We start from the raw sequence: 19,343 nt of genomic DNA, 5'->3' as shown, positions 1-19,343 counted from the left end.
TGTTTGAACGATTAAGTAGGAACCTTAATTTAAACCATTAAAAAAATCAACAGCAAACAATTTAGAGTCTTTATTGTAAACAGAGATCATTAATAGTTATTACAAACTGAATTGACTGAAACTCAGGTTAGCAATCCAAAACAGAGTTACAGGGTTATCTTTGTATGGCATAATTTGTAGTCTTTGCCCCCTCAACACTTCTTAAAAGACTACTAAAATTATCAGCATTTCAATGGTTTCTTTTCTGTCAAGTTTAGCACTGTAACATTCTCATCCTTTAAAAAAAAAATTCACTCAAAACTAGGCAGAACTTCCACCTTTCATCAAAACTATCGCACAAAATTTGTTTTCTCATAATGCAAAAACAATACAAATATTTTTAAATCTTGCAGCCCATAAATAGGCAGTCCCTCCTTGTGTTGTTTTACATTTTCCTAACTGCCCTTTGGACGGCTTCTGAAGTACTCTGCTTTCGTTTCATCTGTCCCTGTTGTCACTGTAACCTACCTCTGGTTAGGTTAAACAAGCATGTATCCACGCCCCTTCTCCTGGGGTCCTGTCTCCGTCTACCTTGCCGGAGTCTGCTGCTTGTCATGTCCGTGCTCAATGCAGGGGAGGTACAACCAGCAGAAATAGGCAAAGCTAACGTTTCAGTTTATAGGAAAATACCATCTGGTGGTGAGAATGCGTAGCTAAAGCTTTGCCATTGTGCAAAACAGATCACAGGTAAAATGGACGGTTTGTTCTTAATCTCCTTTCCGGTGAATTTTCCAGGACTACATCTCAAGGAAAAGGCAAGGGTTACCTGCAAAATGTCCTAAAAAATATGTTACCTGTTACCTTAACAATCACTTCTATAAAAACATCAAAATATCCTCTCATTAAAAGCACTTAATGGAGATGTATCAAAAACACAAGTATTTCTCAAAGAGGAATAAAAATAGATTGTTTCATGAATTATATTCAATAAATAATACTCTGTAACATAGTGTTTTGCAGTTTTTGTAAAAATATTTAAAGAAACCTTCAAAACCTAAATAAAGCAGACAAATAAAAAATGTAAAATTAAAAATATACTGAGCATCTGAATGAAAATTCCAATGGATTTTTCTGAGTATCACTCAAATATTAAATGACACTGAATATATTCAAATAGGATTTGAATATCGTAACACTCAGAGGTCATAAAGTTCAATTTTTTCCCCTTCCTTTAAAAACTGCACTCAGTATTACATAGTAAGTCAATCTATTTTAAATACTTTAATGACTGTTCATAATCTCTAAGGCATTTGGTTGTCCTATCAGAGGGAACTGTGATTGTAGTGAATGCAAATTGCTTTTTGTATTGATTTTCTTATCTGCATAGTTCAAAGACCATGACAGAATACTGTTGTACTTGAATGCAGAGTGGGGCTTACAATTCATCTCTACTGCTTATTTTACAGTAAACTGTTTTTGAAAACTCCATCCCTGGTGTTGTGTGTCTGATGAATACCAGAGAGTCCCTTTTAAGTCAAATATAAAATACCTTAAAAATCAACTGGCTTGAGGGTTGATCATTATGATGGGATTGTAATATGAGGAGCAGAGATCAAGTCTCATACTTACTCAAAAATTACTTAAAAATTATTTCCTGTATCAACACCCTTAACTCCAGCGCTTCCCAACTTTGTTCAAGGCATGGCGCACACTGCAAAGGGGACTATTTGTAGGGCTTGTGGCTGTGGCAACCTTCCCAGCCATCCCCAGCCACCAGGACTTGCCTGGGGCCACGTCCTCTCCCTTCTCACTGAGCTCCCCTGAGGGCTGAGTGTATAAGTTAGCAATCCTTTTAGCCAATTCAGGTTCTCCAAAGTGCCAAGGCCCATCAGTTAGGAAACTGGGGTAACCCACCCCTACACTAATTTGACTTCTCTAAATTATAATTTTGGAATTGGCTTAAGCTAGTTTAAAACCTGATAGCTGCTGGCCATTTTATTTATTTATTTTTAAACCTGAGTAAGCATAACTGTTTTGTTTGATTCTTATCTACTTAGGTAAGTTTGAGTTACTCTTCATTCATTTTTCTGGAGTTTTAAATAAGTAAGACTTCAGTGCAGATAGTGAACAGAACATGGGAGTTGGAAGCAGGTACATTTTCATTTGAATCCCATGTGAATTCCAATCTCAACCCTGCTCTTTTCCATGTGACATCAGGCAAGCTTCTTAACTGTTCTGATCCTCAGTTTCCTAATGGGTAAAACTGGAATAGTAACACCTACACGCAGAGCTGTGGTGAGAATTAGAGATTGCACACACAAGATGCCTGGGACAGTGCCTCGGGTGTGTAAGATGCACAGATGACCGCTATCATCGTTTGCTATTTAAAGCTGAGATGGTGTTTCAATTTCTACCACACTGTGAACACGACTTATCAGTATTTAACAAGTAAACATTCTATTACAGAGTATTTTCATCCTGGTGCAAAACTAAGGAACCATAGTTTCATGCCAGCTCACATATGTGAAGTTCTTTAATGACTTCACTTGCATTGAGAATATAGCTGAAAATTAATGCATCAAAAATCTGTCTTTTCTCTCGGAAGCCAAAAGACAGAGCATGTGACATTTATTAATGGTGGCCCTTTCAACCATCTTAAGTGGGTATATCCCCGTTAGTTACCAAAAGCTTTCTTATAGTGAGTGGCCTAAAGAGTTATCCTTTAGACCAGGAAGAGTGGAGTTTTAAAAACACTTCTTTAGAGATTAATTTTGCTTCTATTCACTTCTGGTAATTATTTTAGAGAATTGCCATTTGAAGATCAGTGCAACTTAATGAAATGTGCTAAAATTTAGGCTCTCTGAGAATCTTTTCAATATGGAGGTCATATAATAGATACAATAGTGCTCTGTGGATAAAATAAGAGTTATTGCAAACTCTCTAAAAACATGATTTGCATGCACACTCTTAAAAAAAGGTCAAGTCAAGATATGAACATATTGGTGGCCTCGCGGGTTCTTCTAATGAGTGTTTCCACAGGGATTGTCTGAGATCTGGCAGCCCATGTTCTGGCCTGTTACTTGTACTTTGAAGAGAGTTCCATCTGCACACATACAGAGCTTGTAGCGTACCCAGTCACCGGTACCAAACTGGTCCCCACTGGAGGAACTAGGTAGGCGAGTTGTGCTAACCATCACGGTTCCATTTAGGATGATGCTGTTCTCCTAGGAGAAGAATAGTAATACAATTTGTTTACCTCCACAAGTGGTGACAGAACAAAGCTAATAAACAAAACTTAGAATATTAACAAGAAAAATATGTAGTAAGAAACAGTAAAGTCATGACCAAATCAACAACAAAGAAAAAAAAACCAATGTCAAGATTCAACTAGTGACCTCTTAGTAATAGTTCACAATGTAGATCAAATACAGTTATAACACTCTTAAAATTATATCAAAACTCCTAAGTATATGGGACTGATACTGATAAAGTCTCAGATCATTTTCATTTGTTACTTCCTAAGAGAGTTTTTACAAAGTTACTAATGATTGGTAAGTTTCTGATGATAAGAAAAAAGGCTTGTTTTTCTCTCACAGAAAATTAATTTTGATTTCTAATATTTATGCAATGCCACAAATGAAGTTTCAAACCAAATAATTCTGAAGACCAGGCATTCAAAGAAAACTGCCTGGAGGTTCTCCAGGCTGTTTCAGGAACGTTTAGGTCTTTTCTTTTTGGGAACTCCTAAGCCTCTCCCTTCTTTCTTTCTTCTTTTCATTCATCCAGCACATAATTATTAAATGTCTACCATGTGTTAGACACCATTCTAGGTGCTGTCTACACCAGTCAAGAGACAGGTGAGCCCAAGTTCTCACACAGTTGACATTTTAATGGGGGAGGGGCAGACAATAAATACATGAACAGGTAAAACAAATAAAACACCAGTGGAGAAAAATAACTCAAGGTAAGCAGAGAGAGAGAGTGACCAGTCAGGAGCTGTGTTTACACAGGATGGTCAGGAAAGGCCTCTCTGATAAGGTCACAGTGCAGTGCAAACTGGGTGATATGAAGGAGAAAGCCATATGGGAAACTGGGGAAGGGCACTGCAGGCAGAGGAAACAATCCATGCAAAGGCCCCGGTGTGAAGATGTGCTTGGTGTTCTAGAGCAGGTGGAAGCCAGTGGGGCTAAAGTAGAGAGCAGGCGGGAGTCGACTGGTAGGAGATGAGTCAAAGAAATAACTAGGGGCCAGACATGTTAGGAAAGGGAATGGACTTTTGGGTTTTATCCTGAATTCTATGGGAAGCTGCTTGGAGGGATCTGAATACGGAAGTGACGTGATCTCTGAGAAAGGGTCATTCTGGCTGCCATACAGGGAACGGACTACAGGGGCGAAAGTGGAAGCAGCCAACAGTGCAGCAGGAAGCGGTGGGTTTATACCATGAGGGGTGTTGTTGCTGGTGGTGGTGGAGGCAGTGAGAAGCGGCCAGACTCTATCTTTCGAAGGCAGAGCCAGGAGGCTTTGCTGATGGGCTGACGGGCGCCATTTCACAAGAGGGGGACACTGAAAAAAGAAAGGCATGTTTGGGGAAGGAGGGAGGATACGAAGATTTTAGACTTGTTGAATCTGAGATGTGTATTATGTCCTGGAGTGGAGAGGTAAGAAGGCAGCTGGTGGGTGTGCGAGTCTTAGTTCAGAGGAGAGATTAGAGTAGGAGTTCCAAATGTGAGAGTTATCAGGTTACAGAAGGTATTTAAAGCAATAAGACAAAGTTGGTTATGAAGTCACGGAAGCGGCTATGGACTAGTGATAGTTATGCACAGGATATAAATACAATCCATATGTGATGAATTTTGAAATTTTGTTCCAATGTTGCCATCTTGTGGTCATTTAATTTTCCTTTCTTCTAACTGCTAAAGCAGTTACTTCTTTAAAAGCAGTTTGATATTTTTTTTTGATAAAATTTTTTCTTTTTTATAATTAGCTATACACTTAAAAACTAACCACTGATGTTAACTGAATTATAAAGCTAATTATCTTTTTAATACTGGATTTTTTTTTCTAACTGTGGAGAAACTGGTATGTGTTTATGTGCATTTCAAAGTATTTTAATATTTCTCATACTAACAACAGTTAGAATTTTCAGATAGGAAACAAGGAGTTAGGTGGCTTGCTAATGGTTATATACATATCTCTCACACCTCTTGCTTCTATGAGTTTCATAGCCCCCTGTGACCATTCTTCACCATTACTCTCTTAGAGGAATAGCTTCTTACTACAATATGTGCAAAAAATACTCAGTATTGCTATTGAGTTTCTAGCAAGAAACACATTTTATGTTCATCTTTCGTTTTTTTTTTTTTTTTTTTTAGAAATTGGAATATGTGCTTTCAGGGAAGAAAGCTATTTATGAAAATGGAAGAACTTAATTTTTCAAAGCTTATTTTTTCTAGAACTATGAAATTAAACTTAAATAAAAGGAAAGAATTATTTTATAAGTCCTGGGGTTCAAGCTCACTTTTGCCATATTTTATGCTTGGTAAAATAAATTTAATTAGTTTCAGTTAAGTTGCATATAGCAGGTGGCCAAAGACATTTTGAAGAAATACGCTTTGATCAGAACTATAAGCAGGTAAGCCATTTTTTTTTTTAACGTTTATTTATTTTTGAGACAGAGAGAGAGCATGAACAGGGGAGGGTCAGAGAGAGGGAGACACAGAATCCGAAACAGGCTCCAGGCTCTGAGCTGTCAGCACAGAGCCCGACGTGGGGCTCGAACTCACAGACTGTGAGATCACGACCTGAGCCGAAGTCAGCCGCTTAATTGACTGAGCCACCCAGGCGCCCCAGCAGGTAAGCCATTTTTGGACTTCTGGCTCCCTTATATGAGATATGTTACTTACTGAAGTTCAGATATAATCTGTGAAGTACAAAATTTCACTTTTCAATAGCTATAATAAAGGCAAAATCTTTTTCCTTTCTAGTTAATAATAGATGGGTGAATAAAATACATTTTGTACACTTGCTAATTGATTTTCACATCATTAGATACAAAACTCATGAAAGGATATGAACAACCGTTAACTAAAAAGTAAAACCCCAACAACTTCAGAGAACGGATACTTCAAGAATTCCCACTTGGAGAATTCTTTCAGAATTTTAAAAGATTACTTTTGCCTTTTAAAATAATAGAGGAATCATTATGTAAAATTTTTTTTTTTTTTAGAAAACAGCAGGCAGGCAGAAAGATAAATAAAATTAAAATTAGCTGTTAGCCTGCTACCCATAGCAAGCCACTGTTGACATTCTGGCATAGTTTTCCAGGTTTTTATAAATGCATATATGTTTTGCAAAATAAAATGAGGTATTTCACAAACTGTAACTTTCTTTCACTTCAAAGTCCATTTTGAACATCTTTCCATATCAAAAAATATACAACTACATTATTGTTTTTAATAATGGTATACTGTTCCACATATGGATTTATGTACCCAAGAATCTAATAATTCTCTAAAACTCTTAATACTCACTGCCTTTAACTCCATATTACCACCCATGTGAAATTCAATGGTTTTGCCCATAATGAATACACCTTCATTTCCACGCACAATAGCACGCCCGTCAACTTTTATGTTTAAATCACTAGTAGCATTGCTGGTAATCTGAAAATTAAAAAAAGAAAGCAATAAACAGCGTTTCTAAATTAAAGTGAGAATTATTATCAGAGACAGAGGAACAGGAGTTTCAACCATGGAATATGAAAGGCAAGTATTTTTGGTCACGTTTTATAGGTGTTGAGATAGACGTGACTTGATAATGATCAGGTGACAAATCTAGAACAAATCAACCCTTCCCATTGTTCCAGAATTTATCCTTTCACATCACTATAAAACAGCAAAACTCCCCTCCCGCTTTGTAAATTCAGACAGTAATGCTCTTCCATTAAGAAAGCAAACAAAATAAATCATACCCTTTCAGTAGATGCTTTTTGAACATTCAAACTTTTCACTCCACTTGGCAGATGAAACTCATGAGTTTCATAGTCTGTGCTGAATAAGATATTCTGAGTCCTCGGGTCAAAAAACTGCATACCAATGTCACTTGTAATAGAAGTTTTGTTCTTTTCTACACTGAGCTTTGTTGTCCCTTGCTGAAAAACAATCTTCAGAAAAACACTTTATCATAAATATGTTTTCAAAGGAGACTGCATCCAAAACTCATCAAGAACATTATCAAAAACACTTTATCATAACAGCCTAACTTCAAGTAATTTTAACTGCATCTGTCTGTCCCCTCTCTATCCACTTGGGAAAAGAGGGCTTTAGAATGAGGGCTTATGTGCTTGTTTGCTTACGCTGCTCTGCACAAATCCATGGGTCACAGGGCATATAGACCTAGGCCTAAGATGGGCGGGGGGTGGTAAGAATACCTCCTTGAGGTTCTATTCCATCAAAAACCTATGTTATAGCAGCCACTTGGCATGGGCTGCCACAGACTAGACTGGCATATTCTCTTCCAGCCTCCAGAAAGTAGAGGGTATTCCAACCTGGGAAGGTGCTTCGTGTGCTGGTTACCTCGTGTGGAGGAGAGAGAGTACATTCTGTATTCTCATAGTAATTAATCTACCACAAAAAAGGATACCACATTCAGATATTAAGAAAGCATGTTACATTAATAGATTGTAAGACCAACAATATTATTAAATAGGCTTATGGACAGTCTCTCAAGGAAAATACCCATTTCCAAAAATCAACACTGGGTTTTTACTAAGAATTTTTCTCTAATGTCCCTCAACCAATGTGGTAACTTACAGGCTGGTTGTTGCCCGTGATGACCAAGTTTTCATTCCGCCTTCCTCCTACTGTGCTCTTATAAAGAGGATGTATGACTCCCATGTCAGATACTTGCTTAAACCGAAGCAGGCCACTTTCGTGGAACTCCATGCTGTCACAGCCGTTTGGTCCGATGCGGATCACAGCCCAGATAACAAGTGTTATCTAAAAAAGGAAACAAGCCCCTTGTTGATAGGTCACGTACATTTAACATAACTGGAAAAAAACAGAAAAGATCATTGCCAAAATGTCTCATCAGTGATACGAACACATCAATTGGTTTTCCACCTATCAACGAAACCAACTTCATTTTTATCAAGGCAAATAGCCAAGAGTCAAAAAAAAAAATGTGCTAAAAGAACAGTTTCTTATTTCTTCTGCTCCCTCCACATCTCGTCCAGGGACAACCACTTTCAGCAATTTTAGGTATTTCATCTAGAATTTATTTCGTATTTTTAAGTAATATGAGTATATTATTTCTTCACTCATCATTTTTAGGTTTTATCTATTCATTTCCTACTTTACCAGATGAGAATTTATCTCATTTCTTCTCCCCCAATCTCAAGTCTTGGCTAGATCCATGTTCAGAATTGTCAGTATTAAGAACATGTAAGTATTTTTCAATCCTAAACCAAATACTGTAACTAAGAGAGCAGTTCGTTGCTTGTACTCTGTGTCTCCCGGAGTTTCATATTTCTCTTTCTTTAGCATCAGACCAAGGTTGGTGAGTTTCTTTGGAAGCCTGACTGAATCTTTTCAAAACCTCTGATGTTTCTGTAAAATGTCACTCAGTAAAATGTTCTGAAAGCCCAAACCTCTCAGACAGTTTATTCTACTGGCTCTAGTTTTCTGTCTCAGGAAATCTTGCCGGAACTCTTATATTCTTGGTCCAGTCTGTTAGCCCTGGGTCTGTTACACAACTGTAACCATGAATTTTTCCTTCACTTTCATGCTGGAACTTCCTTGTCTTTCTCCAGTGCTAGATACCCAGTTTGCTGTGTCCTTCCCTTCAGCTTTCTGGGAGTTAATGACTTCTTTTGGTGAGCACCTCCTCCAGTGGCCTCCTTAGAAAGAATCTATGTGAAGGAAATTTTGAGAGTGTGCATGGTTAAAAAATGTCTCTGTAAGCCCTCACATTTGGTGGATAGTCTAGCTTGATATATACATTCCTAGGTTTGGTGTTATTTTCTCTCTAAATTTTGAAGGCCCCTGCTTTCTGGTTTCCAGGGCTGCATTTGAGGGGTCCGATGCCTGTGATTTTGTATTCTTCATGCATAACCTGTTTTTATTTTTCCTGTGGAATACTTTAGGATCTTCTCTTTATCCCTGTTTTCTTAAATTTTACAGTAATAGCCTTGGTGTGCATCTTTTTTATGCAGGACACTGCACCCAGAATGGTAGTTTTCGATCTGTTTTAGGAAATTTTCTTGATTTGTTTGGTAACATTCTCCCCAGTGTTCTTTCTTCTCTCTTTCTGAAACTCCTATTAACAGAATGTTACACTTCCTCGATTGATTCTTTAATTTTGTTGAACTTTCTGGAAGGGTTCCTTTTATCTTCCAATCTTTCTCTCTCTCCATCCACCCATCCATCCATCCCTGTGTATTTCTACAAGTTCTTCCTTATTCTTTAATCACTCCTTTTTAATGGCATGCTATTCTTGTTCCATGGATGTAATATACTCTTATTTCTCTGAAGATACTGATTTTAATTTTTTGTTTTCTGCCATTCATCACATTTTCTCTCTCTGAATTCTATTTCCCTACGGCTTGGGTGTTTTTGGTCTCCATCATTTTCTCAGTTCTGGGAGCTTTCCAAAAAATCTATTGATCCCTGGTGGCTCAGTGTTCATATTTAACACTGAGGCTTAAAAAAGCGCATAGAAAGTTCTCTGTGTGGGGTGGGCTTGTGGTAGACAGCCTTCAGAGTATGAGATTAGGTGGCTTTTTCACTGCGACCTGCCAAGCGTCAATATCTACAGGTCTTTCCTCCACAGAAGGCTATTTCATGTCTTGCCTGGGGTACGTGTGCCTGGTGCCGGGTAGCTGGAGACAGAGGACAGAGACAGCAGACAGATGGAGCTGGAAACAGTCTCAGCGCTTCCAGGATTCAGACTTCCCTGCTTCCGGAATGGAAAACCATCCCTACCCTCTTCTGCACAACAGTATCCTCAGGCAGGAAGAATCCCCTCCCTTCTGTAACACACTGTGTGGGGTTAGGAGGCATAGTGGCCTCACTGCTGGCTGGAAGGGTGAGGAAGGCTAGGGATCTCATGGCTCCTCCTACAGGTTTTTCAAACAAGCTGTTTTCAGTTCCTGCCTCACTCCTGCTTTTCAAAATACTTGTATTTCCAATTCCTGAGGCAATCCTGATGATTCTTCAAGGCACTTTCATGAACACACCCTGCAGCCCCCTCCTCAACACACACAAGCAGTTTCTCTTCTCTGATAAGTTATTTGCCGTTTCTCACCCTGCTTTTTGGTCTTCATGTATTATGGTTTAGGATTTCAGTTGCCTCTTGCTCTCTTTCCAGATATTTCTGTTTGTTGACATTGTCATCTTAGGATGAGCTTTTTAAACGGGATGGGAATAAAAAAAGTCTTCATTCTGCCATCTTAACCAGGAGTTTCCAATAAAATAAATTTCTAAAATAAGATAATTTCAGAATATGTGCTCCCAGTATTTATAATACCAGCTCTTTTCAATGTAAGGGAAGAATTCGACACAAATGTTTTGGATGTATATAACGGGCTGGCTTGAAAGTACTGGAAGTCAAAAATAAAGTAAACGGAGTGACTTTAGAACTGCTGCAGCCCATGCTCACGACCAGTCTTAGTTATACCAAAAACTACCCTCTGAAAATGTCATCTACACACATGCCAGAGGGTTTCAAGTTTAACCCTCAGAGAGTTACAACCTTGGATTAAGTCTTTCTTTCAAAAAGCAAGTATCTTAGGAAAAGGCAACATAGTAGGTCCTCAGCACCTTAGTGTAAACTGGCCTGCCACATCCTTTCATTCTTTGACAACAGAGACTTAAGACTATAAAATATAACCCTTTGCTGTCAAACAAGGGTTTACAATTTTAAAACCTAGTTGAGGAGGTAAGACTTCATGTAGGAAAAGCTGAATGAAAACAGAAAGGATTATTATTTTTTAGGACAGATGAAGGCAGTAAAGTCATGGTGCAAAGGTCTCTTCTGCTGAGTTGACTTTACCCTTGCAAAATTTAAGCCATTTAAAATACTCCATGAACATTTTCTTCTACATAAAATTAATACATGGCAATATGAGCATACTAGGTAACATTTACGACAACTCAATAAGAGGTGCAAACTTACTGTTATAAAATAAGTCACAGAGATGAAAAGTACAGCACAAGGAATACAGTCGATAACACTGTAATAATGTTGTAATGTGACAGATGGTGACCACACGGTGAGCACTGAGTGCTATACAGAACTGTCGACTCCCCATGTTGTACATCTGATACTAATAAAATACTGTATGTTAACTACACTTCGATAATAAATAAAAAAAGAAAAGGCTAGTGGGTCTTTCCTAAAAGTATTTAAAAGATGGAATCTCCTGTTGTCTTTCAAAGTATATATCAGAAGAAGGAACATCTGATAAAACGCACTCTTGGTTGTGAAATTAGGAAGACAGGATTCTGTCATATAATATTTTGGAGAGTAAGCAAATCAGGGGCTCTTTATACAAACTGTAAAGGGTAACTGTGCATCTAAAAAAAAACCTTAAGAGATAAAACACGTATAGAAAAGCAGAAAGAGGGCTTCAACAAGAAATTATAGAAAGTCCATGATGTCACTGAAAAATTCCCCATGGTAATTAAAACAAGAAAATTCTGGGGCGCCTGGGTGGCTCAGTCAGTTAAGTGTCTGACCTCAGTTCAAGTCATGATCTCACGGTCAGTGAGTTCGAGCTCCACATTGGGCTCTGTGCTGACAGCTCAGAGCCTGACAGCTCAGAGCCTGTCTCCCTCTCTCTCTCTGCCCCTCCCCTGCTCATGCTCTGTCTCTGTCTCTCAAAAATGAATAAACATTAAAAAAAAATTAAAAAAAAAAACAAGAAAATTCTGTGGCAGATACTTACGATTAAATTGATGACAGCCAGGATAAACAAGAGGATAATCACACAGATGGCTAAATTGCCCTTTCTCCCTCTCAACCCCGTTTTATGGAGGCGATCTTCATCAATTGGAATATATCCGGCTTTAAAATTACTATTGTGCTCCTTATTGACATTCCTCCTCTCGACAGCCTTCTCACGCATGGACTTCTTTACGGGACCATTGGAACTTTGCTGAAAACAAAATACAGCACAATGGAACAGCCATACCCACTCCTTTCGATGCATTTATTTATGAAGTGCAAATTCCTACCTAAAGAAAGCTGAACTGGTTAGTGATATATTTGCCATAAATAAACTTTAAGGTGTTGAGTTGCAAGCTCCAACTCAAGACATTATTTTGCTTGGAGGGATAGTAGAGAAGAACCGTTACTGAGACTATTTGATAACATATCTCCACTCTCTGCTCTGAATAGTCCCATTGTCACTAAAGTGCACAGCTAGCTCATTTGGGGTAAGAGTTGACACAGACATTCCACAGTCGGTAATCTTTTTTTTTTTTTTAAGTTAATGACTTACAATGATTTGTTTCATTATATATATTTTTTCATTTATAGGAAAAGAATTTGGAAATTCTGACACACTTTGCTGTTTATGACCCCAATTGGCTAAAGATAATATTATCTTAGATCAGTAGTTTTCAAAGTATGGGCAGGGGGGCCCCGGAGGAGCCCTTTGAACTCTTTCAGGAGACTGGAGGGTAAAAACTATCTTCAAAACAACACCAAGATGTTATTTACTTTTTTTACTCTCCTTCTTTCATGAATGTTCAGTGATTTCCAGAGGCTAAATATGTGATGACATCACTGCTCTAACAACTAACGGAATGTGTGCTTGTGTATTCCTGTGTTTCAAATTTTCACAGGTTTAATTTCTAATATAATAGGCATCAATGGATATAGCCCACATAAACAAAAGTTCTTTGGGATCCTCAGTAACTTTTAAGGGCATAAAAGTAACCTGAGACCAGAAAGTTTGAGAGCCTCTAACTTAGACTATGGTTGAATGATATTTTTGGTAATACATCAGAAACACAAAATGGGTAGAAATGGATACTGCCCAACTTACATATATGTTAGAGCTCTGAGACAATTTATTTTTTGAATAGGCATTTATTAAACACTTTATGCTTAAACACTAGTAGGAATACAAAAATAATATAGGACAGGATCCTTATCTTCTAGATGTTACACGTTATTAAAACAGTTAGCGATGCAATAAATTATTCTGTATGTTCAGGTGCCAAAATCAATAGTCTGGGCAACACATGCTGTGGAGTCCAATGAGAGGAGAAACAGGATGGCTTGGAGTATTTTTTCAAGGAAACAGGAAGTAGGTGGTCAGAGCCGGCAATGTAGGGAGAAGAAAGCTGCAAAGTAGGGCTGGTTGGGAAAATTCCTGGCCTGCTGGGTACAAATTCCAGTCTTCCTCTCTGTTTAACTTGGAGTCACTGGAGGTTTATGAACATAAATGACTTATATTTCAGGATCCTAAACATGTGGGTGTTTGTAGGAGAGATCGGAACAGGAATACCAGTTAAGTAGGTTGTTGGGCGATGTTGTCATAATGGAGGTTAGAGGTAATGAGGTAATGAGGGCCTGAACTAAGGTGGGATGGAAAAAGACAGATTGAAAAGATATAAAAAAATAAAAATAAAATAAAAAATAAAAACATACTTCAAGAGAAGAGTTAACTGAATCTGCAGCCAGCTTCAAACAATCCCGTGTTTACTGAATGGTGACTAGTGAAGTATGGAGAATGAAGGAGGGAGAAGATTCTACATATGCTGCACTTAAACTGAATGAGAAATAACCTCGTGACTCAAAGGCAAGGGGAAGGCAGGGATGGGGTATTAGGTCAGAGCTAGAGACAGGGCTAGAGACAGAGATTTGAGATCCTTAGCCTTGAGGTAAATTAAATCCACGAGTGCATCTTCTTACTGTGCAAAACAGTATACAGGAAAGAGAACAAAGAGCCAAGGACATGGTCTGGGGAAAATTTAAATGTGCAGCTATAGTGGGAAATGAGGACTACAATGAATGGTAAGAGAACCAAGCATGTGCACTGCTGCTGAACTTGCTTTGTTAAGAAGTGCTTCTGTGACTTTCAAAGATGAACTCTAAGTAGCAAATGGGTAAGCAGGAAACAGCCTGAAAAGATGCCACATGTGTGTATCTATTTTTGAGTCCAGAAAGAGAAAAGAGGAAAGAGAGGACTGTAGCTAGAGAATTACGTACACTCAGAAGAAAACTGTGTTTTCAGTTTTGCTGTGTCTTCCTCTCCTCTCCATGCAATTTGGGGGAAGACTCGCCTATTTGACCGCAGAGGGAAAGATGCCAAGCGGGGCAAAGGCCAAAGGTCTCAGAGCGGGGCAGGATAATGGAGGAAATGAGATCCTTCAGGAGGCAGGAAAGAAGCTGACACAGAGTACATGAGAAAAGATAATTTTTAAGGATAGGCTTCGCTGAAACAGTTCACACCCAGAAGAGAAAACATCTTCTTCTGGGATGGAAAAGGCAAGGTCATCTGCCAAGGAAGAGTGGAGACGGCTACTGGAATCTTATCACGGCGGCCGAGGCAGCAGGCTGGTTAAGGGATTGTGGAAAATGGAAAAGGACAGGAATAATCATTGTGAGTAATGCAGCAGGTAAAAATTTTTTTTTAATTCCACAAAGTGGTAAGGAAGGCAATATAGAAGACGCCTCAATCTACTACCAGATTTTTTTTCACAAGACAGGTTGCTGAGTATCATGTAAGTTGTGTGTCTGCATGAGGTGCAACATCTAGGAGGGTACACTGACATTGCAGACCTCTTAGAGCTGAATGTTCATTTTGAAAGTATTTGGGCTGAGGTATTGAATACCTTAAGGAAGGTGTGCTTTCTTCTAATTTTCACAGACACAGTAGGGGCAACTTAAAAGTCAGGGCTTGAATACAGGTCTACATAGGAGAGGGGGCAAAACTGATCCCTCCTGGGAGGCATTCTTTACTCTTCTCTGCCAATTCATGTACATCATTATATTCAATTTGATGCATTTATAATTCACTGAAGAGTTACTATATGCCAGAGGCTCCAGATCACCAAGTCAAGCAAGCCATAGCACTGCTCTCAGTGAACTTCCTCACAGGCCAGGACGGTAGACAGACAGGTCACTAACAATGCCAGTTCAACATGGCAAGTGCAGGAGTAGCAAATACACTACTGACACGGTACAAAAGAGGAACGTAACTCTACTTAGCAAGCAGGGGCATCAGGTGAAGGTTTTTAAGAAAGGCTGAGATCTCACTCGAATTTTGGGAGGATAAATGGGAGTTAGCCAGGCAAAAGTGCAGAGAAAGGTATTCCAGGCAAAGGGAACAGCATAGAAACTGTGACTACAAGTCACATCAGTATGAATTGATTTTGGTAGTTTCTGTGGACCGTGAAAAGGAGGAGTACAGAAATGGGGCAAAGAATAAGGTGCGAGATGTGGGTAGGTGCCAGTAAATGAATGGACGTAAGTCACCATGTCAAGAACAACGGACTTTATCCTGAAGGTTATGGGGAACCACTGAAGATTTAAAATAGGTTAGTGATACAATCAGATCTGCGTCACAGCAAAATCAAATTCATGTGCCAAAAAGAGATCAAGTGCAACAGAAGAGTTCAGAGATGAAGATGTCAACAGCAGGTTTATCTAACAGTCCAAAGAAGAGCTTGACTGAGCTTTAGATGAAGAGATGACGGGGAGAGGCATTAAGAGGAAGATTCTCTCTCTCTCTCTCTCTCTCTCTCTCTGCCCTTCCCCACTCATGATCTTCGTCTGTCAAAATAAATAAGAAACATTAAAAAAAGATGATGAACTACAGAACCTGGTGATTGACTGGCTGTATGTGACACAGACAGATCTAAGGCGACTCCCAGGTAGGACCTGCTACGTAATGTGTGGAATCCAGGGACAGCAGAGCATTAAACCAAGTGTGGGTCCTTTCTGAGCTCCCTTAAACTGGCCCTGCTCTCAAGTTTCTAGCTCGGTTAACCAAGTGAATGGATGGTTGTAGCCCTTTTTTAAAATTATTATTTACTTTTTTTTGAAAGAGACACTATGAGCGGGGAAGAGACAGAGACAAAGCAGAAAATCCCAAGCAGGCTCTACACTGTCAGCACAGAGCCCGATGCAGGGGCTCAAACTCATGAACCGTGAGATCATGACCTGAGCTGAAACCAAGAGTTGGATGCTTAACCAACTGAGCCACCCAGGCGCCCCTGGAGCCCTTTTAATGGTAAATATGATGAGATCCAATTTTGTACATTTTTCAGTTTGGGGTGCATGTGGAAAATTCAGTTCACGGTGGAGACATAAATGCTTTACTCTGAAGTGACACTAAGGAATGGGCCACTCTGCCCAGTTTCTGTGTAAAGCGAGAATAGAACCTTGGTGGAAACTCCAGAGCATTCATAAGTGATGTGGATGAAAAAAAAGAACAGGCTGAAACAAGAGCTGATAAATCAGGAGGGAAATGTGGAAAGCCAAGGAACAATTTTAGTCTCAACAACTCCCAGAAGCTGTGTCTCTGTTCACTTTCACTCATTCCTTTAGGTTTTATACTGTTAGATCTGTAGCTTGCCCCTGTGGCTGACTTTTCTGCACTTAATCTGACTTGAAGCTCCTTGAAGGCAGATTTCATGTCTTCTGCTTTCTATGTCCCTTGGAATGACTGTTCCGGTTATATATCTCTATTAGGTCCCTAAAAGCAGTCAATTAGTTAAGAAGGTCTTTTCTGGGAACAGAATGCTGGCAACTTGACTCCAATTTATTCTTCCAACGATGTTGAAGAATGAGACTTTTTCAAAGGAAACTACCATATCATAGTTTTGTAAAGGGAATAACAGTTAAGGAGAAAGTGACTATGAAAACTATTTTTATTTTAACAAAGACCCTAGCAACGACAGGTATGTATATGTAACAGATGCATGCATATATGCGTATACATACGTAGAGCTCGCTTTGGGGAGGAATAACAGCCTTTTGAACTACTCTACGTTACAAGTTTACCATGCAGATCAGGAAATACTTGATAAAGATTTAGTAAATAATTTTAAACCAACTGGACAGGAGGCAGTTTTAAACTGGTGACTAAATCTCTAAAACCAAAACGGGAGGAGAAACCTGATGTCTGCATATCGGGGATGGCAGACACAAGAAGTGGCCGCAAGCTGGCACCCAGGCAACAGCTGACTGTTTCTTGGCGGGTGTCAGGGAAGCCTCCCCACTCACAGGCTGAGGCTATTTTTACCCGAATCTTCGCTGGCCACCGTGCCGGGCACGTCTCCGGCACGTCCTGGCGCAGGCTCCCGCCTGCCACGGCCGCCTCCCCGCCCCTCAGGCGGCGACCCCTCCTCAGCCCGGCCGGGGGGCAGCGGGCCTGGCCGAGGGCCGCGGCTTGCTCCCCCTCCTCGGCCCGGAGCCCCTGCCCGCGGTCCCAGGCGGCCCTCGCCAGCATCCCGGGCTGCGGACAGCTCCTCCCGCCCGCTCCGCCCCCCTGGAGCCCGGCCCCCGGCCCCGGCGCGCCCTCGCGTCCCGGCTGCCTCCCCCGGCAGCCAGCCCCGCGGAGGGCCCCACCGGCAGGACCCGGGCCTCCCCTGTCTCTCCTGCCCCCGGCCGCAGCGGGGCTCCCAGACCTGCTCGGCTGCCGCCGCCGCCGCCGCTGCCGCCATCTTCCCGCGCCTGGAGCCGCCGCTCTCAGCGCCGCGGCCGCACCCCGCGCGCCTGCGCCTGCGCCTTGGCGTGGGGTGGGGGTTGGGGGGAGCGCCGCTCGCCGGCTTCGAGCCCCGCCCCTCGGGGGGAGGTTTGGAGTCCCGGGCGCCCCTGCATCCAGGGCTGTGGCTTCGGGGCGCGTCTTCCGGGGCACAGGTATTCACGCCACCTCGGGCCGCTTCTGGGTTCTACCCAAGAGGCGCTTCAAAAGAGGAGGGCGCCGCTCCCTTCCCCCTACGTTGCCGTCACGGAGAGCTGGTGCCGTCCTCCTTGGTTGATGGGCCTGGGTCTCCCTGGCCAGGGTGGGAAGGGGCGTCTTGGAAAGGACCCGGGGACGGGCGGTAGTGACAATATACACGGACGTTGACAAGTTGCCAATTAGCTAGCTAAAATCTTGGAAACTGAGCGTCTTCAAGGAGGACAGAAAATCGCTTTAGGGATGCTTCTTAACTTCAGAGGGCCTATGAAGTCTGGCGCTTTCTTCTGTGGTACTGGGGGTGGATTTTCCATGTAGTAATGGAGACAGTGTTGTCCGGGGCGCTACGTCTGGGGAACCTAATTTAACAGATATTCTCTGCACACCCGGAACGTGCCATCCAAAATGCACAAGTACTTTGAGTTTACATTCCTTGTTCCTTGTCAGTGTAATCCAACACTCCTCTTAGTTTGCTGTTACTTGTTTTTTTGTTTGGTTGCCTTTTTAAAATGCAGTGAGGGCAGTAGCAACCAAGGTTGCTGTTCCTCAGGTAGCTGAAACAGACTTCTAGAAAGCATCTTTGGGCCCCAGGGCTGTCTAAGTCAGCAGGAAACACAAAGAGACCAGCTGGCAATAGCTTTCTTTCTCTAGGAACTAGGTCAGTTTTGCTTTTTGATGACTGGAGCTGTTATTTCGCTGCTCTGCTTGCTATACATCAGAAATTGCTGTGAAGTTTAAATTAGGTAATCTGTCGCATAATAAATCTCTCACAAACTTTTCCCGTCTCTCCTGATTTTGGCTGATGCCAGTAGCACACTGGTCATCAATCTCTGTGTATCTTCTTTCCTGATTGCTAGAACCACTGACTCACATCTCTCTGCTCAGTCCTGCTGGGATCTCTAGGATAAACCTGCATCTTAACCAGGACGACTGTAAATTACAGCCCAAAGCTCTTGGAGTCAGCAGTAAGTCTTCAACACTCTGGCTCTGGTCCCAGAGCTGAGTTATCAACTCAGATAACTGGGCTTTTGACTGATCCTCAGCTCCTGTCTCCAGCTCTGGTACCACAGTCCTTACATCCTATATGTTTTGCCCCTTTTTCCTCTGCTTGGAGAGAGCTTCTCTTTCTCTCTCTGGCAAGCGCACTCTTATTCATCCTCCAAGAATCCGTTCAAATGTCACATTCCCTCTAAAGCCTCCCCAGGCTTCCACAGGCAGTTTTTAGCTGGTCCATCCCCTAATTAACTGTGCTGTCTTTTGTAGCACTTTATGTGACATTGTATTTTATCTTGTTTACCTGTCTGATGTCACCTGAAAGATGGGGAGCTCTATCTGGAAGGCTCATGTCTTACATATCCTTTTACTTGCAATGCCCAGCATAGCGAAGAAACTTCGTAAATGTTTTAGAAATCTGCCTGACACCCCACTTTCTAAGACCAGAAGCCCTGCC

The 19,343-nt window shown here is 41.0% G+C and overlaps 1 protein-coding gene across 1 annotated transcript; it reads right to left on the bottom strand.

Annotated features, from left to right (window-relative positions):
* Window positions 1-55: 55 nt before the first annotated feature.
* On the bottom strand, window positions 56-17,722 carry SGCB (sarcoglycan beta). Its single transcript, XM_019470185.2, has 6 exons — window positions 17,622-17,722; window positions 11,924-12,133; window positions 7,791-7,976; window positions 6,950-7,141; window positions 6,510-6,641; window positions 56-3,203 (listed from the first exon to the last, which is right to left on the bottom strand). Exons 1-6 carry the CDS (start codon window positions 17,655-17,657, stop codon window positions 3,000-3,002), a joined length of 960 nt encoding a protein of 319 aa, XP_019325730.1. The 5' UTR covers window positions 17,658-17,722; the 3' UTR covers window positions 56-2,999.
* Between the last annotated feature and the right edge of the window lie 1,621 nt (window positions 17,723-19,343).

This window comes from Panthera pardus, unplaced genomic scaffold (genome assembly GCF_024362965.1).
Source record: "Panthera pardus isolate Hobbes unplaced genomic scaffold, ASM2436296v1 HiC_scaffold_13, whole genome shotgun sequence".
Taxonomy (NCBI): Eukaryota; Metazoa; Chordata; class Mammalia; order Carnivora; family Felidae; genus Panthera; species Panthera pardus.
This window is presented reverse-complemented; position numbering and strand designations above follow the sequence as displayed.

Bases quoted from the DNA above. Each gene is read 5' to 3' on its own strand.
- SGCB (XM_019470185.2), bottom strand. From the start codon at position 17,657: ATGGCGGCAGCGGCGGCGGCGGCGGCAGCCGAGCAG. The intron at 7,142-7,790 runs GTAAGTTACCAC...GTTTTTCTGAAG, and splicing joins TCACGGGCAACAACCAGCCT to ATTGTTTTTCAGCAAGGGAC. The intron at 6,642-6,949 runs GTATGATTTATT...TTTAATTTTCAG, and splicing joins AAAAAGCATCTACTGAAAGG to ATTACCAGCAATGCTACTAG.